This window comes from Martes martes (assembly GCF_963455335.1).
Source record: "Martes martes genome assembly, chromosome: 7".
In the NCBI taxonomy this organism is placed as follows: domain Eukaryota; kingdom Metazoa; phylum Chordata; class Mammalia; order Carnivora; family Mustelidae; genus Martes; species Martes martes.
The window spans coordinates 67,726,193-67,754,175 of record NC_137894.1 but is presented as its reverse complement, the minus strand read 5'-3'; the positions used below and the strand labels follow the sequence as shown (position 1 = coordinate 67,754,175).

Genomic DNA, 27,983 nt, shown 5'->3' with positions numbered 1-27,983 from the left:
GGGCTAATTACACCTGGGAGCTGTTACCTCCTGTAAAGGGATGGAGCAGGGACCTGAAATTAGACAGTAACTGGGATAATGCGTGGAAAGAGATGCCCTGATAGGATGATCTCCAGTAGAGGTACACAGCTGACCCATGGTAACCTGGCAGGAAAGGAGCCAGGGAAATAACACAATTTCATTTTCCTTCAACCTCTGATCTCTTGCGAGTGCTTTCATCTGTTGAACCTAACAAAAAGGCAGAGGGGAAGGAGACCCACCTCACAGAGAAGAAAGCAGAATGGAAAAGAGTGGAGGGCAAATCCAAAAAGAAGCTATCCCGGACAGTAGGGTTCCATTCATAAGCAGCTAGATTAGGTGATTAAATGATGACCTCAGGACTCAGTCTTACCTCTCCACTCTGCTTTCCTTTGCTGGCTTAATTCTAAGGCAAGTTCCTACCATCTGCTGCACAGATGCCACCAGCAGCTCTAGGGTTATAGCATGGTTAGTTTGCATTTTCAGATAAAATACTAAAAAGAGTAAACACATATATAGCACTTAGTATATGTCAGGTGCTGTTGAAAGTTCCTTAGCTACCTTAACTCAGTTAATCCTCATATTAATCCTGTAAGGGGGCTACTGTACTACCATCTCTTTAGAAATGAAGAAACAGACAAATGACTGCTAAGTAGAAAAGGATAAGCTGAGATTTACATTCAGGTAGTTAGCTCTAGAGTTTGTAGTTATAACTACTGCACCATATTGCTTTTTGAAAAATAAATGCAATCTCCTACAGCATTCATATCACTTATAAAAAGGATGCCGGATCATATGCTCATCCTCGTCAATCACTGGGAATTTTGCTTGCTAAACTGGATCACATGCCCCCATGACTGCCAGCAATTTCTCCTTAAAAAAAGATGTCAGGAAAATGTAAAAAGCGACAGATGTCCATCAAAGCAGTACAGACTTAAAGAAATAGCCCTAGGGACTGAAGCCACAATTCCAGTTCTGCCTGTGTTTGCCACAAACCTCCAGCAAATTATTTATGACTTCATTTTCAGCAAGAAGATTCTGACCTGTCCTACCTCCAAATATGGTAGTGGGTAGAAAAGGAAAAATATGAAGATCCCTAAACAACTATCTAATTAGATCTAATTACATAGATATAAATATATTATATTAAAATATAGTAATAAAACTGAGATATGCCAAACTTAAGCAAATAACTTCTGAAATGAGTTTTTCAATCAATGCCATCTCTGAAAATTCCTTTAGAAATAACTCCCTTTAAAAAAATATGAGATAAATGAATGAAACCTTATTTTTTCAAATGGTCTTACAGGCATTACACATTATTATTTCCTAAGAATAAAGAAAGCACAATTTAGGTTTATTGATTTTTAGCAAAATAAAATGACATAGTAGCTTCTTAAAAACTAATGGATAAGTTTTCTTGTTTCCTTGTCTCCAGAGCATTTGGCATTCTTTATCAATTGGTACATAAAAGAGTAGAAAAATAAGAGATTGTCATATTGTCCTTGGTATTTCTCTTTTAATATATCAGTGTGGTAGTCTACCAGAAAATAGTAAATGGCTTCAATTGTGGAAAGGAAGGTATCTGGCTTTCCTTTCTGATGGCGCCAAAAGCAAGTTTTTCTTGTTTTCAACTCAACTTGTAACAGTCCTGCCAAAAACAAATAAAAAAAGTATAAATATTTTTCCTTAACCCAGAGTCTGGCACAACAATGATAATTTCTTTTAATTATATGAGTTCCTTCAATCCCAATTCTAAATAGTATATTTCTTAAATGCATTAAGGTATATACAGAAGCAATATAAAACACAGCAAAATCCTATACATGATAGTTGCTTGTCTATAAATCCTAGAATTGCAAAACCACGAGTTAAAAGTAGTTAACAATTAAGATGTTTACCTCTTTCTAACTTCTATTCACCAGTGTCTTTTTTTTTTTTTAATTTTTATTTTTTTTAATTTGACAGAGAGAGAGATCACAAACAGGCAGAGAGGCAGGCAGAGAGAGAGAAGGAGAAGTAGGTTCCCCGCAGATCAGAGAGCCCGATGTGGGGCTCGATCCCCGGACCCTGAGATCATGACCTGAGCTGAAGGCAGAGGCTTAACTCACTGAGCCACCCAGGCGCCCCACCAGTGTCTTTTTAAATTTTAACTAGTGACAGGACTAAATTCATCAATATTCAGAAGGGTTTCACTTCCTTGATGAACTGACATTTAAAACATCACTGTAAAACTCACTGAAAGAGATAGGAAGGTTAATGGCTCTTAATATGGTTAAAAGTTTATTTCTGGACTACCACTTTTTGGTTATATCTTCATGAACAGAGTACCTAGAGTTGTTTTCTTGGCTCTGCCACATTTGTTGAGTGAAACCTCAATGACACAGTCAGCTAGAATGCCTTATTCCTGCGTACTCAAAGAGGAAATAATTCATATCACAGGACAGGACTCTCATCTCTTAAAATTCAGATGTTAACATACAAATGCAAAATACTTTCAGCGCTTTAGACCAGTACTTAGACTCACATATTTATTTTGCTATACTTTTTTAAAAAAACATATTTATTTTAAAGTGAGAAGTAAAAGGGAGAAGGAATGTATTTCAGCAAAGTCTGGGTTAAAAGAATGGCGAGCAAAGAAAACGATAAACATCTATGCAAATCCAAATAAATGCTGCCCAATGAAACAAAAACAATAATAGTATCTAATTTGTGGGCTGAAGATAAAGGACAGAACAAAAATAATGAATACAGTAGCAGTAACTTGGTGGACAGGGTGGGAGCTGAATCAAACTTAAGTGTAGTCAATCCTTAAAGTGGTAAAAAGGAGAGGCAAAAATACTGACTTTGAATTATTCTAAGTTACATGTGCACAGTCCCGTTTTCTAAAAGAAACAAAATAGGAATATTAAAAAAATGAAATAAGAGAAAATAAAAACTTGATTGATCAAAGTCAAGAAAAAAAGAAAAAAGCAGGACAAACAAAATTTTAGATGGTAGAAATATGTCCAAAAATATCAATACTTAAATGTGAAAGATGAGTATTAAGGAAAGGCAAATTATGATCACAGTAAGACCGTACTTTATATCCACTATATTGACAAATATCAAAACATTTGACAATACCAAGGTAGGCGGCATCATGGATCAATGGGGACTCTTATACATTAATGATGCGTGTGAAAGTTTATATACCCACACTTTGGAAGACAACTGGCATTATCTTGTAGAAGTGAGCGTTTTCATATGCAACAACCCAACAATGTCCACGTCTAGGTATGTTTCCTTGTACATGCATAAGAATGTTTGTAGGTGCACTATTTGTAAGAGCAAAAACTAGAAACAACTTAAGTGTTTCATCCACAGGAAACTGGATAAACTGTAGTATTTTAACACAGTCAGATACTATACAGCAGTGAAAATGAATAAACTGTAGCTAATCATATAACACCATGGGCAAACCTTAGAAACAAAATGGTGACTTCAGGTCCCCAAGAATACAACATGCAGGTAAAATAAAGAAAACTAAATAATATGAAGATTATGAAAATAATGTATATGATAAAACAAAGGAATGATAAAAATATAATTGAAGAGAACAGTTAACTGTTACCAGGGGAGAAGCAGAGTGGCAGAGGGGAGAACATAGGTAGATAAAAGTTATCGATACAATTCCGGGGCTTGGATTCTTAATTATTCATTATCTCATTATGTGCTATGACATTATATTATACATATCCTTTCACATTTATCGTAATTTAGTCTTAAAAATAATATAAAAAACACCTTTGCCTATTTATGGCAGAACAGGAGCTAGAAGTCAGGTCCCGGCCCTAATCTTTCCATTAGGCTCACAACACAAATCTAATCATGTCAATGTCTGGCATTAAATTCTCTAATACTGCCATAGCACCTGTGGAAAAAAGTCCAAATTCCCAGCCATGGTATTCAAGGGCATTCATAATTTGCATTTCTTCAGTTGTTTCTCCTACCATTCTCATGTGCATACACATTCTACCCCATATTCAACTTTTTCAGTCTCCTGAATGCAGGATGATGTTTTTGTATTTTTGTGTATATGCCATTCCCTTTATCTGAGATGCCCAACCCCCTTAGCCCTTTATCCATCAAGATTTCAACATAAACAGTTAATCCATCCAGGGACTCTGGGTAGAGCAGGGTTGTGTCTCCTCAATGCTATCATCATATTCAAAACCTACTGAATTTTCTTACCTGCTTACCTGCCTGCCTCCCACAACAGATTACGTGGCAGACAATGTCCACTGTCTTCTCAATACTCATTTCCCCCTTCTCTCAATATTAACAAATCTCAATCCTGTTCAGTGTGGCACGTGTCCAGCTAAAAACAGTTTCCCAGCTTTATTAATGGCCAGAGTGGTCATGTGAACCATTCTGGCCAAAGAAAGGAAAAATGAAATCTCCTAAGTGGAAATTCCAAAAAGCTATTATTATAATATTTATTTTTTAATGAAAGAGCCAGACTCAGTGGGCACGTACATATTGCCCTGTCCTTTGTCTTGCCTGGAATATATATGGGATGTCTCGGGACCTAGCGTCTATCTTATAAGTATGGGAGTGAAAATGATGAAGGAAGAAAACAGAATGAGTCTGAGTCCTTAACAGGCATTGTGAAATCTTTGTAACAGCTTTGGACTACCCATTTCTGGACTTGAACCTATAAAAAGTAAACCCAACTTGTTTTCAGATTCTATCCGGGCTTCCATTTCATGTGGTTAAGACACAACCCTAACTAACAGCCACTGTGATCACCTGGAAGGTAGAGATACTGCTTTATTCTCCTTCATATACCGCAGTCTAGGATACCACCCATCCAGGAATAGGTATTCAACAAATAGTACTGAATAAATGGACAAATCGCGAAACCTTGAAAGTATTTTATCTAGATATTTTGAAAATATTTCAATTTGAATAATTTTGAATCAAAGACACATAAAAGTTGTAAAAACCCAAACCAAACTCTTCTGAACTATTTGTATTAATGTTAATTATATCCAAGAAGTAGGTAGACATTTGAAAATATTCTAAGTAATCAGTATAATTAAAATCTTAACATAGGATCTGACAGCACATGCAATTTCTTAAAAAAAAAACAAAACTTAAGAGTAACTATTAAATGGTGCTGGTTTCTAATACACCTAATATGTTCTAAAATGTTAAAAATGATAATTAAGATTTAGTGATTATTTCCAGCATTCCATCCTGTTTTAAAGATTTGCCTGCAAGTATACAGAACCTTTTAAAACACACTGAAATACACAGGTACGGGATTTATTTTTAAAAGTTCAACATATACACTAAAAAATTCTTTTGCTAGCATTTCTGGCCATCAGTAACTTTATGATGAACTCAGCAAATTTTTTAGCAGAACTTGAAAGCAGAGAATTATACATGGTTTTCTATTCAAAATTATTGCCATCAAATGATAAAATGTTTTAAAACCCCAAGGCAATGATTTACAGCAAACATGGGTTGTTTCTTAAGGAAATAACTCAGTTCATCTGGAAACTGGTATTTCACATATACAGAGTCTATAAATATGTGCAGAGCCCCAAATATTCCCCATGGTGCAATAAGAAGTCAGAAGGGGTAGGGGCTACAGTAATACATGAAGAAAAGACCGAATCTGTTTATTTCATGATTTTGAAGGGATTAAGAAATCCCTTTTAAAAATCTTCATGTAGCACAGAATTGAAATATATGCTACTTACTATGTGATCTGGGAAGGAATAACAGAAATTTTTCCAAATCTGATTTTAAGCCTTAAGCTCAAATATGAACACTCTGAAAACAGATTTTGAATTGTACCTCAATGATTCCTTTTATAGCTTTTTCTACTGTTCTCACTCATGTTCTTTCATTTGATCCTTTCAATTACCATATATGGTAATTATAAAGAGAGTGGCTCAGAAAAATGTTCAAACTGAGGAATAAGCTGGTGCTGTAACCATCCAGGGTAATATTGGCAGGTAGTACTCCAAAAAGCAGGGCCTTAGGGTTCCATCTCTCTATTAAATATCAGTGAAAGGTTCTTTCAGGTCTTATGCTCTGAAGTTTCTCTCTCTCTCCCTCTCACATTCCTCATTCCCCACTGTCTCTCTCTCTCACACACACACACATATACACACACTTTTTCTATCTTTCTGCCTATCTCTCTCACATACAAACACACAGACACACACACGACCAGAATGACAAAGCAATCTTCCTAACAGTTATGTTGACCTCAGAGTTATGAACTATGTAAATTAAACTAAATCTAGTATTGTTATTAACTTTAGTTTGGGATTACTTACCATAAGTTAAACTCCAAAACATGTCATAAACTTTCTTTTCTAGGTGAAGTGCATTTTTAACAAATAGCCTGAGAAAAGTTCTATTTTGGCAACTGCCTAAAACCAACTGCCTAAAACCAAGCTCTCTTGCCTTCTAATCATACATGGTATACATACAAGGCCATCAAGAGCTGGAAATAAACCTAACGTTTTTAGAGAAACTGCTGAAAAAACCTGAGGAACTGAGTAAGGTACAAGTAAACAAGAGAGATAACATGAGTTTCTGTTCTTCATATTACTAGTTGTGCTACTTGGGCAAGCAAAACAAGTCTTTTAAACCATTTTATTAGGAACTGAACTTTTCACTCTAAGAGATAGAGTACAAAGGTAAAACAAAAGAAAGAAAATCCCTGTAATGTTCAATCTTGGAACTGGAACTATCCATGTGAACTCATGATATATATCTATTTCCCTTGGCTCTATCCACTGAAACAATGACATCCAAGTTGTAATAAATTTGCCAGATCTTGGTTTCTAATATCACTCCCCACCAAAAAGAACCATAGCTCTTTTACATAATCACTGGTTCTATGTCTGGGGCAGGAAAAAAGTACAAGTTAACTTGGGACATCCCGTTGTACCAAAAAGACTAATAAGGCCATGCTACAGAGGACTTGAAGGGGTCCCACTGGCAAAATTTGAGACAATTTGGACATCAAAAAGAATACAATCACAACATATTACATATGATAAAGGAAATCCATAAACCCATAGTGACCTCAAAAAGAGGCAGAAGGAGAGAGAAAAAAAAGGGGGGGAGAGGAGGGAGAAGAGCTCTTTACCACCTAACAAATATAAAAGAAATAATACATTAAAATGTCATCATGTTGCAATCCTCAATTTGCTGATTTAGGCAAATCATCAATAAATACTAAAACCACTCAGTGAAAAGCAGTTGGGAAACATAGTTCACAGTATCAAAGCATCAACCCAAAGACTACTACCAGTTTCAAAAAAGAAATGAACTTTTATAATACAGAGATCTGGCAATCACCACTTTAATCAAATAATTAAAGTTACTACCAATAATGGAACTTATATGCCTCCTGATCTTATATGCAATAAGTATACAACTTTACCTATGAATAGGATAATCATATAATTTATCAGCTGAACAGCCATATTTCTGAGAGGGAAAGGGAATGCCATTAATAGTTAAATAAAAACAATAGGTATAAACTGGAATTGTCATGGAGCAACCCTAGATTGATCCTTATCTCTAAGTATCCTTATAAAAACACTAAACTGAATCTAATCATGATGAAGCATTCAGACAACTGACCTGCCCTCTTCACACAAGTCACAGAAAACAAAGACAGGGGACTGCTCTACATTAAGAGACTGAAGAGGTATAAAAACTACATGGAGAGAGAGTTTACATGCTACATCAGAAGAAAAAAGCTACAAAAGATATTTCTGGATCAATTAGGGAAATGTAAATATGGACTGTATTAGATATTAGAAATTTTATTAATTTTCCCATTAACTTTTGCTAATGGTATTGAGATTATGCAATTATTCTTAAAAGATATACAGTTAGGTATTTAAGGGTGAAGTATTGCAAAGCCTGCAACTTATTTTCAAGTGGTTCAGCCAAAAATGTATACAATATCTAAGTATGCACACACATATAATAGAGAAATAAACGTGGTAAAACGTATGGGTATTTGATGCAATTCTTCCAATTTATCTGCCTGTTTGAAGTATCTGAAATGAAAGTTGGGGGAAGGAACAATCCACAAAAAAATTTTTTTTTTTTTTTTTTTTACCTTGAAGTCTCTCATCAGTGAATATTTTGTTTGTTTGGTTCCAGGTGCTATCTATAAATATAATTTTTTTCAGTGTTGTGTCTTGGCACTTGCTGTCATTCGAATCCTGTTCTTCAGTTTTCTTGCGTTTAATAAATGGCTTATCGGGGTCGTCATTTTTGTCTTTAACATTATTTTGAATCCTTTTTTGCAGATGAAAAGAAATATCTTTTATTGAGACAGACTTAGGTCCAGGAAAAACAAGTGCAACCTAAAGCAAAGAAACTTAAGTTAGTAGTCTGCTGTTATGATCTTCAAAATGAATAAATTCTGACACTTTTAAAACTTAAAGAGAAACGAACATGCTGCATACCTGAGAAATAAGCATTAGGTTCTATAACAACCACTTGAGCCATTTGAAAGTTAGTGTGTTTCTTTAATAAGGATGGTAAAGTTTTTGGCTCTTCCTTAAGATTTAAAAATCATAATATACTAGCTAGAAGTATTGTTTCAAAATAATTGACAGAAGCCAAGTTAATTGTATCATGAATCAAAAAACTAACTACTGTAATATTTCACAGTATAAAATACAAAGTACATGACATTAGGTAAAAGAACCAATGAAAAGCACTCAATAATTAAATACAATTTTCACAATTTCAACATAATAAGCAGAAATCAAACAAATAATACTGTCACAGCTGGTGAGGATATGATGTTATGGGCCTTTATAGCCATTACTGATGTCAGGTTTCAATAGTATAACTCTTCATGAAAGCAGTTTGGCATTTGGAATCAAGAGTCTTGAAACGTTCACACCCTTTGGTTATTTCACTTTAGGGAATTTACCTTAAAAAATAATTGTAAATACAACTCACAATACCCAGAATATCTGTTAAAGTATATTACAGTGAAAAATTAAGACTGAAAAATCTGACTTTCAAGGAATAATTCTGTAAATTATGCTACCTTTCTTTCAGCATGTTTTTACTGAAACCTTACACACTTTAGAGCCTCCAATGTTTGAACAGCTCCTGCCACAAAGAAGGTGCCCAATTAATATTTGTTAAATGAACAAATGTTGGTCAAACCATGCGTATTTTATCTCCTGTACTTTTCTTTATTTCCCAAATTTTCTTTAATGAACATATATCATTTTTAATATGAAAACATAAGCAATATAAAAATAAAAGGAAAAATCTTGAATGTGAAAACTCCAGTTATAAAAGTTTCTCAAACATTTACAATGCGTGCCTCTATTTCCCCCATACCCAATAAGCAAAGTTCAGGGCTTTGTAATTTTCTTGGATTGTAAGCATATCACATCTCTTTATAGAACCCAACCCTGTATTCTATTCATTTGAGATAAATGATACCTTGCTGACCAGAGAGGGAAACAGAAAGATACTCCTTGATCCAAAACTCAGACATCATTTACAAACAACTATATAAACTCAACCAAAATACAAATATATTGATGGGAAAGGAAAATCTAAGTTCTGCCTAGAGCAAATGAACACATTAATTTTTTTTTAAAGATTTTATTTATTTATTTGACACAGAGAGAGAGAGATCACAAGTAGGCAGAGAGGCAGGCAGAGAGAGGAGGGGAAGCAGGCTCCCTGCTGAGCAGAGAGGCTGATGTGGGGCTCGATCCCAGGACCCTGAGATCATGACCGGAGCCGAAGGCAGAGGCTTAACCCACTGAGCCACTCAGGTGCTCCAAACACATTAATTTTTAATTATGTTTCCAGATTAACCAACCAACAAATATCTCCAAGAAACCTAGAAGAGTTTACATACTTTTTCTAGAAGTACCCAAGGCCCTTTTTTTTTTTTTTGATCTATTACTTTTCAACAAGAGCAGTAATATCTCACCAATGTGACAATTTCAAATATGTGAAAACCAATTTTGAATCTAGAAATGATCAAAGGAAGGCCTCTGAGCAAGCAAAAGGCAGTACAAAGGTCATGTATTAAAGCTCTTAATTCAGGGAGAATTCTTGAAAATCCTTCTAATTCAGACTTTCTTTTCTTCTTTTGGACAAATTCCAACATTTGTAATATGGTTTCTTAGTTTGTATCAAATCATCTTTATGTAGCATCAGCAGGAAAATGGAGAGGAGAGAAACTAAAAGCAGGCACAGCAATACGGGCAAAGAGGAAAAACCTGAAGAAGTAACGCAGAGCAACTATAAAAAGTAGAAAGACAAAACTCAAAAAGCCTTAACAATCTAAGATCATTTGATCTTTGAAAATACCAATGAAGTAAATTATATATCGTTTACTGTTACATAAAAATAACCCTAGGTCATTAAGAAAAATATTTAACTATGTTCAAGTTCAGAAAGGCAATGGAATTTAAAACTCTTTTTTAGATTCAATGTGAAGAGGTGTAAAAAATAAGCTGCCTACTTCATGGTCCTTTTCTTCATATTCTGGAATACAAGGATACGTGTAAATATTTACAAATTCAGGTGCTAATAGTTTTGCATGTATAGCAGTACTTTTGCCATCTGTTTCATTTGGATGTTTAATGATGTCAATCTTCAGTGGAAGCTAAAATTAAAAAAAGGACAAATGAACACAACAAATACAAAAATTCAGATTTTTATGTTAATTAAAATGATCTTCAAAGCTTACATAACAAGTTCACACTAAGTTCCTGTAAATATGACATGAAAGGCATACTTTTCTAAACCAGATTAGGAATGCTAAGAGTCATAAAGCAAACCTAAACTTCTTCCTCGATATTGTTGATCATATAATAGAACAATTATTTCCGACGTATTTAACATAGAATCTGTTCTTAAAGCAAAGCTTCAAGGCCATTTTCATTTAAGCTACATAGGCTTTGAGTCCAAGTCCTTGCATTTCAGTATCTGTGTCAAGAACACTTTTTATAATTCCTATACATTTTAGGATTATTAATTTTATGACACGATAAAAGGAAATATAAGCTGGGCAAAAGTGTCACATCTAAAATTCAAGTCAAAATTTTACTCCCTATACATCCTTTGAGGTCCAAGGTATTACCCTTAAAAGGGTTCACCCTTTATCGTGAACATCATGATTCTCATCAGTGGCCTTTAACGGCACAAATGAAGTAATTATCAATTGGAAAAGTAACAGAATAGGTCTTAGGAGGTGCACACTTCATATAAAAATTAACTCTCTGAAAAATCATTTTGTCTATTTTCCTTTAAGTTTCATTACTTGTTATGAATTACATCCTGCCTCTTTGCAAAAATAATATTCTCTAACATTTTTCAAGTTAGATTTTTCTGTTATTTCACTGACTTGTTTGATTTAGTTTCCTGTATAACGTTTGCACAAGTGCTGTAGTCAGCCATGGTTATGAAAATGAAAGCTGAGTTACATTCCCCCAAAAATGTATATGAGAAACTCTGAGATGGATTCTTCGGTGCAGATTATAAATGACTTATATATTATTACAAATACTCTTCCAGCTCCCACCCCACCCATAACAGGCAGGATCCTAGGTATTTACCCTGGGAAAAGCTAAATTTACCCTGGAGTACAAAACTATTTTTCTTTTTTTTAAAACAGCTTTAATAGATAAAATTGGTATAATAAACTCCATATATTTAAAGTGTACAATATAATGAATTTTTTTTCAATATAATGAATTTTAATACCCTTGAATTCATCACCATAATCAAGATCATGAACATAACTGTCACCCCCAAAAGCCTCCCTTCTTCCCCTTTCCCCATCAACTACCACCCACAGTCCTTAGGTAACAATTGGTCTGCTATCAATATAAGTTAGTTTGTACTTTCTAGGGTTTTATATAAATGAAATCATATGGTAAGTACTCTTTTCATCTGACTTCTTTCACTCGGAATAATTATTCTGAGATTCATCCATATTGTTGTGTGTATCATTAACTGCAGAGCTGTTTTTTAAAGGGGCAGTTGCTGCATGCTACATGACCCCAGGTGCATATACTTTATCTTTCTGGATTATTGTGTGGTAAAAGGATGGTATCTATCCCAGAAGGGCCATGAATATGTATCCCAAAGAGTTTTCACTTTAGGGTTTCAAACTCTGTATCTCCTTCCCTCCCCACTTAGGCCTAGTAACCAATTAGGGCCAACTGCTTTAAATCATCAAACCAACTTCTCGCCACAGAAAATTTACCATTTAAGTAGGCAGTTCAGAAATGATTTTACATCAGTCTACTTCTGGCTGAACTCTACATCAGAATTTCCTCATGATGCTCAGTCTCAGTTGACACTACATTCCCTTTCCCCAGGGTCTCTCAGTCCCAGGTCAGCATTATCTTAGCCCAGGGAAGATAGGAAAGAAGAAAAAGAAAGCACATCATGATAAAGTATTCTATTACTAATAAAACTGACTTTCTTACATGGCTGATGAATAGAACTGAAAATTCCAAAGGTGACCATCAACATTTCTCATCAGCTGGCTATGTCTGAAGGGTATCATTTATATCAAGGACATAGGACTGACTGTTATTCATGTATTTAAACATCACATACCTTGCCTATTATGGACTAAATCCTATAGGTATAAGACAATTATGCAAAATTTGTACTCAAGAAGTTATTACTGGGACCCAGTCTAGTTAATTTAGTTCTCCCTGAGCAAGCCTGAAATTTCTAACATTATGAAACAAAAGCACAGACACAGATCAAATCATGGAAACAAATGTTTGTGCTCTAGTTCACACATTTTAAAGGAAGATATTTCCTAAATAATGACAGGGTACGGAGTAACACCAGAAGCATTGACCAGACACACAGTTCAAGTAGAAATGTTCTGTTTTCAACCACAAAGAACATCAATCTGTTCTCTAACACTTATATTTCTTATAAGAGATTTATCAGATCTTTCTGCCCAAATTTATCAAAATACCATTAGCAAGAAGTCCTAAGTCTTTTCCTATGTGATCATCAACTTTCCCAAAGAGAGTGTTTTAAATTCTAGGATTCTAAAAAAAGATGAAGCTTTCTTTGACCTCATGATTAGTTTTGCTCTTCCTTTAAAAAATACCAAGAGTATCTTTAACCTTTACTCATGCATTTCTCATGACATTTAAAAAAAATCATATTCTGCATGAAAAAAATCAGCATTTATGAATTTATTCTGTAGATTAAAATTTAAAGCTTGGGAGGCACTTACTCATTATGTAGTCGTCTTCCCTTCCCAAGCAGGCTATCTAAAAGCAAATGCTGAATGATTTGTAAAAATAAAGTAAAAATTAGAAAAAAATTTATAGAGCTTTTATTACTATTAATATATATTAACATACTGAGTTTTATATATGGCCATTAAAATATAAACACTTTTAAAAACTCTGCATGCTCTGGTAGGCCATCTAGAGTTGATCAAACATTTGGCATAGTGTTTTAAGTCACTTCTACTAAATAATAGATATTAGATCACTGATTTGGAAAATAATCCTCTATTATCAAATTTCTATGAAAATAAATGTCTATGAAAAATCAATATGTTAATGACTTTTATTATTCTGATCTTCAATCCTTTTGAACACAATACATTTTAAGATAAAACTTTTAAAGGGATACACTCTATGTGGCTATGATATGAAAAGAACATAGAATAATTTTGTTTATACTTCAAAAACTATGATTTTGAAATTTAACATTCTTACAAGATAATAGGGAACTTAAAGAAGATTATTTTCCTCAAACTCTAAGTTTTTCTAAGGTTAACTATGAAGCTGATTAGGTTCCATGCTTATTTCATCTTGCCCAGTAACTTTCCAACAGCCTGTAAGTGTGATTTTAGACCCTTGAGGAGACCCTGGACTTACCAAGATAACATTTAAGCTAAACTGAATTTCAAGTAACAAAATATAAGTATTAAGGTATTTTACTTCAAATTTAAATGAATCTTAAAATCACCACATTAAATACTTTTAAATGTAATTTTAACTTATTTTCTTACTAGTAAGTTCTACTGAGTCTATGTGTAGAGTTTAGTCTCTCTAAAGTCCTAATAGGCAGCAAATTTTATACATTATTTGATTTACTCCTAAAGTTCATGTCAATGTTGGACAAGTTGACATATATGTAATAAATTCTTTGATTACATAGACATCATGGTCCACAGACCTTTTACCTAAACAAGAGTAGTCTTGGTAAGCAACAAAACGTATAAAGTAAGCAATCAATTCAAATCAATTTTTTAAATTTTTTTTTAAATTTACTTATTTGTTAGAGAGAGCGAGCGAGCACAGGCAGACAGAGTGGCAGGCAGAGGCAGAGGGAGAAGCAGGCTCCCCGCCGAGCAAGGAGCCCGATGTGGGACTCGATCCCAGGACACTGGGATCATGACCTGAGCCGAAGGCAGCCGCTTAACCAACTGAGCCACCCAGGCGTCCCCAAATCAATTTTTTAAAGTCTGACTTAAATCACTACAATTATAACACAGCCCAATGAGTGGCCTTAGTCCTTTTTTTTTTTTTTTTCAAGTAGTCTCCATGCCTAGTGTGGAGCCCAATGTGGGACTTGAACTCACAACTCTGTGCTTGAGAACTGAACTGAAACCAAGAGTCGGACACCCAACCAACTAAGTTACCCGGGTGCTCCAGTCTTAGTATTTTTGATTTTATTTTAATTTTGGTCACTGACATGAGCTCCATCTCCTCGTAGAATGGGGCCAAGCCTGTTCTACAAAAGCCCAAGCAAAAAATCAATCCTATTCCTTTAGGATATGTTTCCTTAAAAAGAAGTCTAAGGCCCTGAGGTAGTTTTTGAAGTTCCTTCAGGCAACTATTATACTACAAGAGACACTTGTCTCTTGTAGTATTCATGTTTATGCCACATTTTCCCCTATGTTTTAGATGAATTATAATCATTAGTGAAAAAGTAACTGATTTCATTCAAAGCAATATCATTCATCTCAGACCCAAGTGTTTTAGCAGTGTGTGTCTTTTTCCAAAGACAAGAAAAGCAAATAGGTTTACCAGTCTGTAAAGATTAAATTTTCTATTAATATTATTCATCTCCATAATGATGTTACTTATCATGCTTATCAATTGTATTAGAGTAGGTATGTATGAGATATCTTTTTAAAACCTCTTCTACTTTCAGATAATTAAATTTCTTACCAACCTTCACAAGTGGCATCTGTTCAATAGGTACATTTTCAACTGGGACATAACATGTATAGCAATAGAACATTCTTGAACCACCACATTGGAGACATTTTGATCTTCCACTTTGTTGAGCTTTTTGAAGAACTTCTTGAGATGCTAAGCATAAGTTTTGAAAAGGATCTTCTGCAGCTATGGAAGTAGTTTGTGAGTGCTGTATTTCTACAAATTTTGAATTATTTTCTTCCTTTTCTTTGAGAAATGTAGGTGGATTGAGAGACATTTTTCATTCAAACCAAAGTTTAACATCTATTTCTAAAACATAAATCATAGGTGCACTGCAAAAGAAAAAAATTGGGGAAGGGGTGAAATAAAGACAGGAAATATTTTGTTCCTTGTCTCCACAAAGAAAATTACCAAATTTAATTTACAACTGCATGCTGTTTTTAGTATTTATTAACAAGTACTAATAAGCTTTTTAAACCACTTAATTAGCATGATTTAAAATACAAAATTAAAAAGCAATAAACTCAAAACAATAAATTACCCTTCTGAGTCATTCCCTCCATAAAAATAAAAAGGTGCTCTCTTAGAAAAACTATTTCAAATATAAAATTTAGGTACCAACAATACATTTTCCAGTGACTCTTATTTTGTTTTATATTAGGAATATAGTGTTTAAATGCTATTATCAGCCAGGAATGTATTCAACCCTGTACACTCTGACTTTAAACTGATGTTACATGACATAAAATCTCAACCTGGATCCTAATGAAAATACAAGGTTCCAGTGAAATCAGTAAAATTTAGTTGTTGTTATGTTTCAAAAGACTTACTCTTTTCCAACTTATATCACATACACAAAAATATAACTAAACATCCATTAAAATAGGACAGGCATCTACTACCAATTATGATTTGTAAAATACCCCCAAAGCTGAAATATATTCCCAGAAAAATAAAGTGTGATCTTATAAATTAAAAATTTTACAGAGTAATGTTAATGTCCCCTCACTCAAAGACTTCATACCACTTTTTGGGGGGGCACCTTGGTGGCTCAGTTGGTTAAGCCACTGCCTTCAGCTCAGGTCATGATGCTGGAGTCCTGGGATCGAGTCCCATATGGGGCTTCCCCTGCTCTGTAGGGAGCCTGCTTCTCCCTCTCCCTCTGCCTGCCACTCCCCCTGCTTGTGCCCTCTCTCTCTCTGTGTCAAATAAATAAAATCTTAAATAATATATATAATTCATTCAGAGTCTTCAGTTCCAGAGATAAAATAGTGAAGTAACTTCCTCACTTAAATATTTCCTTCCAAGAAGAATGATGTCTGTTACTCACATATTCTGTAAGCACTGTATCTTTTGAGGGAGAAAAGGGACTGGGGCTCTTTTGATTTGATATGCATTCCAAAGCTGTAAAATGAGTCTCTCATTATAAAGCTTATGGCATTGCGGTGTTTAACTATGAGGCCCCTGGCACTTTGAGTACAAACACAGACAGGAGAAATGCTGTGACTGCAACAGGAAACTTTTCTGTGGTATTCCAAATAGAAAGCGAACAAAAAGTCCAGTGGAACATAATATACAACATAATTTAGCAACAAGAAGTTAGTGATACTAATTTAATTACTCATCAAGAGTTTTTTATAGGTTGTAAATCCCAGTAAGCTTGAACCCAAATAAAAAGATGCAAAGTAAAAAGATGCTTATCCCTGAAGGAAAAATAAAATACACTGGCCAAATTTACTCAAAGTAAATTTACCAAGCTGTCACCTTTCCTTGAATTTCAGATTTTTTTTTTTTTTTTTTTAGGTGGAAAAGTTGTTTAATGTTTTCTGCACATGAATCTCAGATCTTTTTAAGATCATGTTGAGTCTTGGACCTTATCTGCAGAAAATGTATACACAAGACACAGTATTTCATACACAATTTCAAATGGTTTGCAGATCTGTAAGAGTCCATCTACAGATCCAGGTAAAGAAATCCTAAATTCAAACAGTCATTCTAAGGACAGGAGCAGTTTTAAAAGTCTGGGAAGAGATCCTATTAGTCTCCAGAAATCAGAGCTACAAATCCCCTCTTAGGCAACTAAAGGTCAGCTGTCACAAGCCAATAGGTCTCATTACTGCACTTAGGAAGTTGGTTTAAGTCACACCTAACTCTCGGTTTGGGTTTGCTGAAGTCCTTACAGAGAAACATTTTAAGGTTATAATAGTCTTGAATTATCCCATCATGGGACCCATCCTAAAAAAAAAAACTAGACTGGACTAATTCAATCTGACTCCATTTTCCTGGGTGTTCTAGTGGCTAATTAGGGGGTTTACATATGCCACCAAAGGCCTCAGGAATAATGGGCCTGAAGTACACAGCTCCTGGGGATGTCATGAAAGTCAATGTGTTTCCTGACATTCAACGGAAAACTACTGGTGAGTTTTTCTAGCGCCTTCCAAGTGCATTCTGCCTCAGAAATATTCCCCTATATTTCACTTGGCCTTCCATCCATAAAGCCAAATGGATACTAATAAAGCCTTATATAAATATTCTTCCTCTACAAAAATCAAACATCATAAACACCTATGAGGCAGTGAAAGGGAAATGTTTATGGCTCCTTTCCCTGCCTCACCTATACACTCTCTCTTATGGCTGTGGTGGCCACACAGAAGAGTCCAGAAAATAGTAAGTCATGGACAGCTCCCTCCAAAGGTCTCTGAAACCATGACACCAGCATCTGTCCTCACCTAGCCAATAGCCTGCCTCAAATGTGTACAGATAGTTTGCTGCAAATGATGGTTCACAACCTTTAAAACATACTTATTAATATCAAATTCATGCAGGGAATACAAGTGGAGTTGTGGGAGTTACTTAGAAAACATAAAAAGAATATATTCCTAAAGAACTAATAAATATTTTTAACTTGATGGTACATTCATCACTCTGCAACTTAGGTTGAAAACAAATTTTTACTCCCCCTCTACCCTCTTTTCCCAAAAAACCAATTACTCACCAAGTTCCATCAATTCCACCTAGCATATAATTCTCTAACTTTAGACTCAAAGTCAGGACTCTAGATGATCTATGGCAATCTCTTACATCTTTTTAGGTTTGCCCCTTTATTACTGGTTCCATATATTTAGCATGGAAAAATCTGCTTTAGCCTAGAGTTGCCTTTTAGCAAAGCTATCCCTCCTAGCAATCAACTCCGCAAAAGAAGGATTCTTTACCAATTCTTTACATCTCTCCCTGTGTCTCATGCAGCAGGAGGAATTCAACAATTACTTATTAAATCAAAACCATGCTGAAAAAGAAAACATATGTATGCATCTCCCTCCTGAATGATCTAACAAACCACCTTCATGGGCCATCTGCAGCCTGGCACAAGTGGCAACATGGCAGATTCCTCCCCCACCCCCCCACCCCACCCCCACCCCCCCACCCCAAAAACAATGATCTTAAAAGCTCCAAGGTACAGTTCATCTCCCAAAGGAATACTATATAAAATTCCCCTACCATGTATTGTAGACCAATTCAGTATAATAGATAAAACCCACTTCAAAAAAAATTTTTTTCCCTGAAGTATTTTTAAGAACCCGGTCAAATAACACACACAGGTCCAACATTCATTTTTTAAAATCCAAGGTGCCACCTTTTTCATACAAGACCAGTGTATGTCCTCCCACATCCCCCATCATTTGGCAGGCAGGCAAACTGTCTTGCCTCAGTTTTTCATGGTACACCGGGGTTCAGACAGAAATAATCCTTAAATGCTTAAAAGAAATAATCCTTAAGTGTTTTCACTCAAGCAGAGATTTTTATCATCCAGCTCCGTGAACTGGTATCTTAAACTATTAATATACTTCTTTACTTGTTCTACATTCCCAAGAAACAATTTAGACCTAAGAAACAGCCTCCCTGGCTTATTATGTAACCACTATCTTAATATTTTAAATACACTGCATGGCACATTATTTCTGTACTAAACTGCTGCTTCTGTGATTACCAATTCCCCGCAAACCACTCCAAACACTAAAAAATAGAGTTCCCAGGGGACTACCTGCCAGAACAGACTTTCCTCACGGCGGAAACCACTGAAAATGATTGTCAGGGCAAAGAAATTTTTTGAGGAACAATTTGGAAGCCTTTTCCCCGAAGGGCCCGCAGGATCGTAAAAAATGCAAGCGCTTCAGTACAGGGACCAGGGTCCCGCTCACAGGAGACACCCTGCGCGACCTCCACTAGCGCCCAGCCAAGCAGCGTCCTCGCCCCGCAGCCGCACGGCTCCGGCCAGACCACTGGTCTGCACAGGGGCGCGGAGACCCGCACCAGCGATCGGAGTGGGACTCAGACCTGCGCTTCCCTCGGGTCCTCGCACGGCTCCACGCGCCTTCCGCTTCGTCGGAACCCGAGGAGCGCGCCCGGCCGACGTAGCGCTGGGGAGCGGCGGAACGCTTTCCGGGAGACACAGGAGGGAGGAGCCCGGCCGTTGCTAGGGCCGTTGCTAGAGCCTGGCGCCGCGCACGACCCGCGACGAAAGTAACGGGCGGGGAGGGACGCGGGGCGTGGTTAGGAGGGGAAGTCTCGCCTCAGCCTCTGGGCTCCCGGCGGAGTCGCCCTGGTCCTGGGAGACCCGGTCGGAGAGCGAGGTCGCGGTTGTGGAGCTGGTCCTCACAGCCCGGCAGCCTTGCGCTGAGTTCCCTCTTAACTCTGGCGGAGGCTCCTTGAATGGAACACGGTTCTGGAAGTATACTCTCAAGGTGTAGTTGCAGTAAGTTGTGAAAAATACTGATCCTACAGAACACTTTTCCATTTTACCCATTCCACAACTCTTTTAGTCGTGAGAACTTAGTTCTGTTACTTTTTTAGGGCTACGTCAAGATGAGTACTAGTAGTCACGAAAGCTGTAAGGGAAACTGTTGTGTATCTTGATGGTTTGGTTTGCTTGAAAACTAAACACGTGTAGAGTTGGAACTGCTTTATGCACTTTTCCCTTTTGGAATTAAGCATAAAATGTGGTTAGATTATAAAATCACTTTTCCTTGCCCCATCCCAAAGAAAATCCCAGACTAAGGAGTGCATGTTAAAACTGTGAGATTCAGAAACACAGACCTGAGCATTGTATTTATTGAGTACTTTGAATTTAGCATCTGAAGGATTAAGGACAGATGCTTGCCCTAGAGGAGCTTCGGACATCGAGTTGAAAGGGCTAGTATAGAAAACACATGACTAATAAATTGTAGGAATTTCACAAAAACTCAGAAAAGGCTTATTGGTTGGACTTGAGTAAGGTTTTGGAGAATGATATGGCCCGGAGCAGTGCTCTTCAAGGGGATTGGTGGAGGTCCCATTTTTAAGCAAGCAAATATACTGAATCGAAACTACACGTTTAAATTTTTGTTGTTTTCTTTTAAATGTGCTCTAAGGCCAGTGTGGGACTCGAACTCACAACCCTGAGATGGAGCGTCACAAGCTCCACAGACTGAACCAGCCAGGTGACCCAAAACTAGAGATTTTAAAAAACGAATTAGTATAGTGTGAAAATGTCAGTGCATGGCACTTGGTAAAGTTAAGTATTACTTCATGGAGGTTTTTTTGTTTTGTTTTTTGTTTATATTTTACTTATTTATTTGATTGGGAGAGACAGAGAGTTCAAACAGGGGGAGCAGTAGAGGGAGATGGAGAAGCAGACACCTGAGCGGGGAGCCTGATGTGGGGCTCCATCCCAGGACCCCAGGATCATGACCTGAGCTGAAGGCAGATGCTTAACTGAGCCACCCAGGAGCCCCACTTCATGGAGTTTTAAATTACAGATGGTCCATGACTTAACATTTCATTGACTTAGGATTTTTCAACTTTATAATAGTGTGAAATCAATAAGCATTCAGTAGAAACCATACTTTGAATTTTGACTTGGTATTTTTCTGAACTAATGATACATAGGATGAAACTCTCCTGTGATAATGCACAGCCACGTCAGCCAGGCCATCACTAGAGTAAACAACAAACAAGTTCTAAACTTTAGAACTATTCTTTACCCATACAACCATTCTGTTTGTAACTTTCAGTAGAGTGTTCAATTACATGACATATTTAACATTTGATTATGAAATAGGCTTTGTGTTAGATGATTTTGCCTAGCGGTATGTTAACATGTATTCTGAGCACATTTAAGCACATTTAAGCTAATTCAGTATGTTAAGTGTTTTATATGCATTTTCAACTTAGGATGGGTATTTGGAAACATAACCCCATCATAAGTCAAAGAATATCTTTATGTGTGCACATGTGTACATCCTTGTGCACTAGGCCGTGTTTATAAAATGTATTTGTTATTGTGTGTTTCTCCTTAAAAAGTTCAAAAGCCAATGCTTTATGAAGAAAGATGAGCTTTCTGGGTAAGAGAAGTAGCACTAGCAAAGTCTCCAAGCCAAGAATAAATAATTTGCATCTTTTTCTTTAGTTCAGGTGCACAGATTACAAAAACAAATGATGCTATTTATTATTTGAAGTGATGTGAGTATTGGCTCACTATTGCTATGTAAGAAATTACTCCAAAATATGGCTTAAAACAACCTTTTTATTGTGTTCGTGAATTGTGTGTTCAGGAGGCCACAGAGGGACAGCTTTTCTTTGGTAACTCAGCTTGGCAAACTATGAATGCTGGCGAGATCACATGGTAGCCTCTCCATGTGGCCTGAACTTCCTCACAGGATAGCAGCAGGGTAATTAGACTTCTAGTTTAGGCCCAGGGCTCCAAAGCCAAGTGTTGCAAGGAATAAGGTATAAACTACATGTTCTTTTCTGGCCTACTCTCAAGGGGTAACACAGTATCACTTCTCGCACATTCTTTTGGTTATAAATATATTTTAAGGGGTGTCCAGATTGTAGGAGATGGAGCATAGATAGATGCCACTTCTCGAAAGATTGTCAAAGAATTTGTGGCCATTTTTTAAAAACCACCATAATGAATTTACTACTGTCAAAGACAATCCCAACATTTCAGGGGTTTAATATAATAAACTTTATTTTTCACAGGGAATCCATTGAGGATGTTACTAGTCAGATGAAACATTAGCTTTAAGGATGCAGTTTGTTTGTTTTTTGGATTTTGGGTTTTTCTTTTTTTTTAAGTTTTAGTGGTTCTACTGTCTCCTAAGACTTAAGTCCGACACCTTATGTGACAAAAAAGAAAGCATGGTGAGTCATGCAAAAGGTTTTAGAGGTCATCCCTAAAAGTGACATATATCACTTTGCCCACATTCCCCAGGCCCCCACTTTAACTCCCAAGCAAGCCTGGGAAGTGTAGAGAAACATATACATATTGGTGAGCACCAATAGTTTGTCCTATTCTAGAGTTTTCACCAAAATCCCTTGGTCCCCAGTTCCTCCATTCTATTCTCAGTTCTTTTTTCAAAAGGAAAATTCTTTCATGTCTCTTCAATATTTTTTCTCTTATTTATTGCAAATTTCAAAATATACTTATATTGAAATTTTTTGATTGACACTTTCAGATATTACCCATCAACTTTCTCCTATAGAAGTCAATGATAAAGCTCTTTTATAACACCATCCTCAGGTGTATGAACATTCCTTCTTTCTCTACCTCCACATGTTCTTATCGCCTCATCTCTCAATATAATGATATCCTAATTTTTGTTTAAATCAACATTTGGAAATAGCACTCAACCATGATATGTTGTGTTTTCATTATCTTTTATTATCATTCAGTGAGAGTTTTTTCCAGTTTTCTCTATTATTTTTTCTGTAAGCCATATTTTACTTAGAAATGGATTATTTAAGATTTAAGATTTTTCCAGGTATCTTTTTGTTGCTGTTTTTTTCTTTTACTGCTCTTGTCAGAGAACATACTCTGAATGATTTCAGTTATTTGTAGCTTTTAAGATTTGTCTTATGGTACAGCATAGGTTCATCTTGGTGAACGTTCTATGCTCCATTAGTTTAAAAGAGTGCGTATTCTGTTGTTGTTTTTTTTTAAAGATTTTATTTATTTACTTGACAGACAGAGGTCACAAGTAGGCAGAGAGGCAGGCAGAGAGAGGGGGAGAAGCAGGCTCCCCACTGAGCAGGGAGCCCAATGCGGGGCTCAATCCCAGGACCCTGAGATCATGACCTGAGCGGAAGGCAGAGGCTTAATCCACTCAGCCACCCAGGCGCCCCAAAGGGTGTATATTCTGTACTTGGATAGTTGTTCTGTAAATGTCATTTAAGTTAAATTGCTTGACTTAAGTATTGTTCAAATCTTTTATCTCCTGATTTGTGTGTGTGTGTGTATGTATATACTTGATTCATCAATTATTCAGAGAGGTGTGTAATGATCTCTAACTGTAATTGTGGTTTTTTACCTATATTTCCCTTTAGTTTTGTAAATTTCTGCTACATGTATTCGAGGCTCTTTTATTAGATCCAAACACATTTAACATTGGTATGTCTTTTTAATGAACTGACCTCTTATCACCATGAAATAACCTTATTTATGCCTGGTAATACTTGTCTTGAAGTCTGTCTTATCTAATATTAATGTTGACACAATAGTTTCTTATGATTAATATGTGCATGGTTCTAGAATTTCCCTTTGTTTCTTTTTTAGAATTTCTCTTTCTCTTCAATACCCGATCTCTTCATGCACCATAATCTAACCTATATTGTAAAATCTTTAATATATTGGTAACAGATGCTATAAAGTCCTTGCCTGCTAGTTACAACTGTGTTTTCAGTGAATTGGTTTGTATTGACTGTTCTTTCTCTTGATTATGGGTCCCATTTTACTTCTTGCTTGTATTCTTGTAATTGTTTTATTGTGTATTAGACATTATGGGAAAAACTTGTAGAGGACAAAGTGTAATTTAGTGTTACTTAGTCTTAAGAAAGCAAAAGCCTGTTACTCTCCTTGGCATTCAAAGTGAGATGTTGATCTTTTTATTCCTCCTAGACTTGAGTTGAACTTTAGGGTTGACTTCAACTTTAATTGGATTGAGTTCACTTTTGACTAACCCAACTTCCAACTTCTCTCATCATAGCCAACTTATAGCTCGTCAATACTGAATTGGGAGAAGTTGGGACTAAAGTTTTTTTACATTTTTGCTTCATCTTTGGAGTCAACTCTGTCAGGGCCATGGAACCCAAGTGCCATAAGAATGTGTTGGCCTATATAAGTTCTCTATCTTTCTAGCCCCTCCTTGACTGCTGCTTTTTAGACAAAACTCAGAAGTGAGGCATGGTGGTCTGGGAAGGGATTGTTTGTCTGACTCATATATTTTTGTATTTGGGTGTCTTTCAGACTCTAGCCTGTTCCTCCAGCTCACATCAACGACTGAGGTCCAAGTGATTTCTCTTCATCTCCTCAAAGTTACTGCATCATGGCAGGCCAGCACTTTCCTCAATGGATGATCAGAGCTCACTGCCAGGTAAGGAAGCTGCCACACCTTTATGCTCACTTATAAAGAGAATATTTCTTTTTGGATTTCTGGTCATTAAGGCTTCCGTGTAGGGAGGCTTCATGGGCAGTTGCACAGGGCCTCATGATTAAATGGACCCCACACTTGTTTTAGTGGTCTCATGTTACTATCTTAAAATTCTTAATTTTGGGGCAAGGGACTGTGCATTAGCACAAATGATATAGCCAGTCCTGCTTACTGACACCCACTGCTCTTCACCAACCTCATAGAAAAGTAAGATTTTTATTTTGTCTGGGTTTCTTTTGTTGTTACTGTGGAAGCATAGGTAGGTGTTTTGAATCCTTCTACTTTATGCTGAGAGCAGAAGTCCATTTATTTTATACCTATCTCCTTTTAACATTTACCTTAGAAAATTTTGGAATTTTATATTGAAATTAGCTGGAACTTTCTCGTGTAAGTTTCACTTCCATAATACATTTTTCTAATTTCCTTTAGTTGAAACATGGGTAATATTTTAATGTTTAAAGAAGATAACACACACACACACACACTCACTCACACACACTGGAATATTACACAGCCATGAAAAGGATGAGATATTGCTATTTGCAACAACATGGATGGACCTAGAGGGTGTTACACTAAGTGAGATAAGTCAGACAGAGAAAGATAAAAACTATGTAATTTCACTTATATGTAGGACCTAAAAAGCAAAACAAATGAATGAACAAATAAAAGCAGAACCAGAACTATAAAAATGGAGCACAAACTGATGGTTGCCAGAGTTAGAGGAATGTGCAAAATGGGTAAAGAAGAATAGGAGGTATAGGCTTCTAACTGTGGAATGAATAAGCCACAGGAATAAAAGGTCCAGCATAGAGAATATAGTCAGTGATACTGTGATAGTGTTGTATGGTGATAGATGCTAGCTACACTTGTGGTGAGCAGAGCATAACCTATAGAGCTGTTGAATCACTATGTTGTATACCTGAAATTAATGTAATGTGTGTCAACTGTACTCAAATAAAAAAAGAATTTTTAAAAGAGAAATGTGGGTATTATTTTTAGTGCTGTGTACTAGAAATGGTTTGATAACCCCCACAAGAAAAAAAAAGGCAATATTTAGATTATTTTAATTAGCCTCTTTATAGTCCATGTATTTCAAAATATACTGATAGTTTCCTTCTAGCAAAACTACTACACTCACTCTCTCTGTATCCTGAACGTTTTTGTTTGTTTGTTTCTAAGCATTCTCTGCACACCATCTTTTTTTTTTTTTTAAGATTTTATTTATTTATTTGACAGAGACCACAAGCAGGCAGAGAGACAGGCAGAGAGAAAGGAGGAAGCAGGTTCCCTGCTGAGCAGAGAGGCCGATGTGGGGCTCGATCCCAGGACCCTGAGATCATGACCTGAGCCAAAGGCAGAGGCTTTAACCCACTGAGCCACCCAGGCGCCCCGACCATCTTTTTTTTAAAAAAGAGTTTATTTATTTATTTGACAGAAAGAGAGATCACAAGTAGGCAGAGAGGCAGGTGGTGGGGTGGGGGGGGGGGGTTGGGTGGGGAGGAGGCGGAAGCAGGCTCCCTGCTGAGCAGAGAGCCCGATTTGGTCCTGACCCGAGCCGAAGGCAGAGGCTTTAACCCACGGAGCCACCAGGCGCCCCTGCACACCATCTCTTATTTCTTACCCTTCTCAATCTAGAGTCCAATGTTCTCCATTAAATGTTTTTGACAACTCTATGCAGCTTTGCTTCTGAACACTTATTTTTATAATGATTGTCACATATACCTTTTATTTTGTTACCTATCTGCTTATATTCATCATTTATTTTAAACAATTTTACAGAATGAAATATTCTCTTCAGCCTCAAATGTATAGCTCTTTTTTAAAAATATGGTGATTTTGTAATCTTGATCATTTATATATTGATGTGAAATATGTGTTTACTGTTTTAGTCTTTTCAGACATGTCATCATCATATCATTAGGATATTATATTGAGATATTCTGAATTTCTCTTATTTTTGCTGCCTTCTTGCTAGTTTTTCACTCTCTAGAAATGGTCTTATTATGCTTTTAAATAACACATTTCTCTGACATCTATCTACTTATTTATTCATTAATTTATACACATCGCAAGTAGTTACGTGCTAACTCTGAGCCAATCACTGTATGAAATTTTGACAGTTCAGCAGTGATTATACTATAGTTTCTATCCTCATATAGGTATGAATCTGCTATGTGTTATCATAGATACAATCTTTTGGGGGAACAAGGAGGGTTTCCTAGAAAAAGTGACTTTTAATTTGACATTTAAAATAGGAGTTAAATAGGCCAAGAAGGGATTGGAGGGAGAGGCTTTGGAACAGGGAGCCTTCCAAGCAGAACAAAGAATGTTACATAGTTTCTAATACAAGGAAGAACAAGATGTGGTCTTGGATAAAATTAATTTGTCTAGTGAAAGAATATGTTTTCAACTTATGAGGAAACTACTAATAAAATGGGAATATTATTTATTACACAGAAACATCCAAATATTTAAATTATTTTCACCATGTCACTAGTGTGGCCCTTTAAAGACGTTGTTTAAAGACGTTGTTTAAAGACGTTGTGGCAAGAGGGGCAAGTTACTATATTTTTGGCTCTGGATTTATTGTAGACACCATCCAGGATAACCCAAAATGTCCCAGAACTGTTGTAGGAATTTGAAATAAGGATATTCAACAGAATTCTTGTGGAATTTATTTCTAGGAGCAATATATGAGGGAAGCCTTTTACAGAATTTGGTTTGGAAGCCTGGGATTTAAACATTGATATCTCTACCTTTCTAAAGTGCAGGGTCTTTACAAGGTGAATATTTTACAATGTCTTATGGCTCTGAAAATTATAACTTAAGTCTAGTATCATTTACTTAAGTAAATTATATGTAAACATAAACAGTCTGATTTTATGTTAATTAGCAATATTGATTTTACTTCATTAGAAAATGCAAAAACCTCCAAGGAACATTGAAGAATTCTTAAAGTTTCAAAATTGGGTGAGTAGAACATCTATTTTATGTGCCAACATATCTTTTAAAATATCAGTTGTGGAAGGGCACCTGGGTGGCTCAGTCATTTAAGTGTCTGACTCTTGATTCCAGCTCAGGTCATGATTTAAGGGTAGTGAGATCCATCAAGCCCCTGCTTAAGACTCTCTCTCTGCCTATCTCTTTCTCTCTCTCTCTCTCCCCACTTCTCTATAAATAAATAAATAATCAGTTGTGAAGATGTGCAAAGCTTTGAAAAGACTTTAAGACTTTAAGAATAGAAATTCAAAAACTACATTTG

General features: G+C 36.1%; 2 protein-coding genes across 3 annotated transcripts in view; one reads left to right on the top strand and one right to left on the bottom strand.

The window, feature by feature from the left end:
* Positions 1-1,312: 1,312 nt before the first annotated feature.
* DTWD1 (DTW domain containing 1) lies at positions 1,313-19,660 on the bottom strand. Of its 2 annotated transcripts, none has more exons than XM_080808529.1 (5): positions 19,587-19,660; positions 15,265-15,583; positions 10,556-10,699; positions 8,162-8,411; positions 1,313-1,669 (listed from the first exon to the last, which is right to left on the bottom strand). In XM_080808529.1, exons 2-5 carry the CDS (start codon positions 15,526-15,528, stop codon positions 1,422-1,424), a joined length of 906 nt encoding a protein of 301 aa, XP_080664655.1. In that variant the 5' UTR covers positions 15,529-15,583; positions 19,587-19,660; the 3' UTR covers positions 1,313-1,421. The 2 variants fall into 2 exon arrangements, with proteins under 2 accessions (XP_080664655.1, XP_080664656.1); XM_080808530.1 differs by having other exon boundaries at positions 19,294-19,652.
* Positions 19,661-24,613: 4,953 nt separating this feature from the next.
* FAM227B (family with sequence similarity 227 member B) overlaps positions 24,614-27,983 on the top strand; it is a gene marked incomplete at both ends in the record, with an annotated part of 175,659 nt that continues 172,289 nt past the window's right edge. Inside the window, 2 exons of the mRNA XM_080808525.1 lie at positions 24,614-24,661; positions 27,638-27,691. Of these exons, the coding sequence (XP_080664651.1) occupies positions 24,614-24,661; positions 27,638-27,691 (102 nt within the window). The remainder of the gene's footprint in view (positions 24,662-27,637; positions 27,692-27,983) is intronic.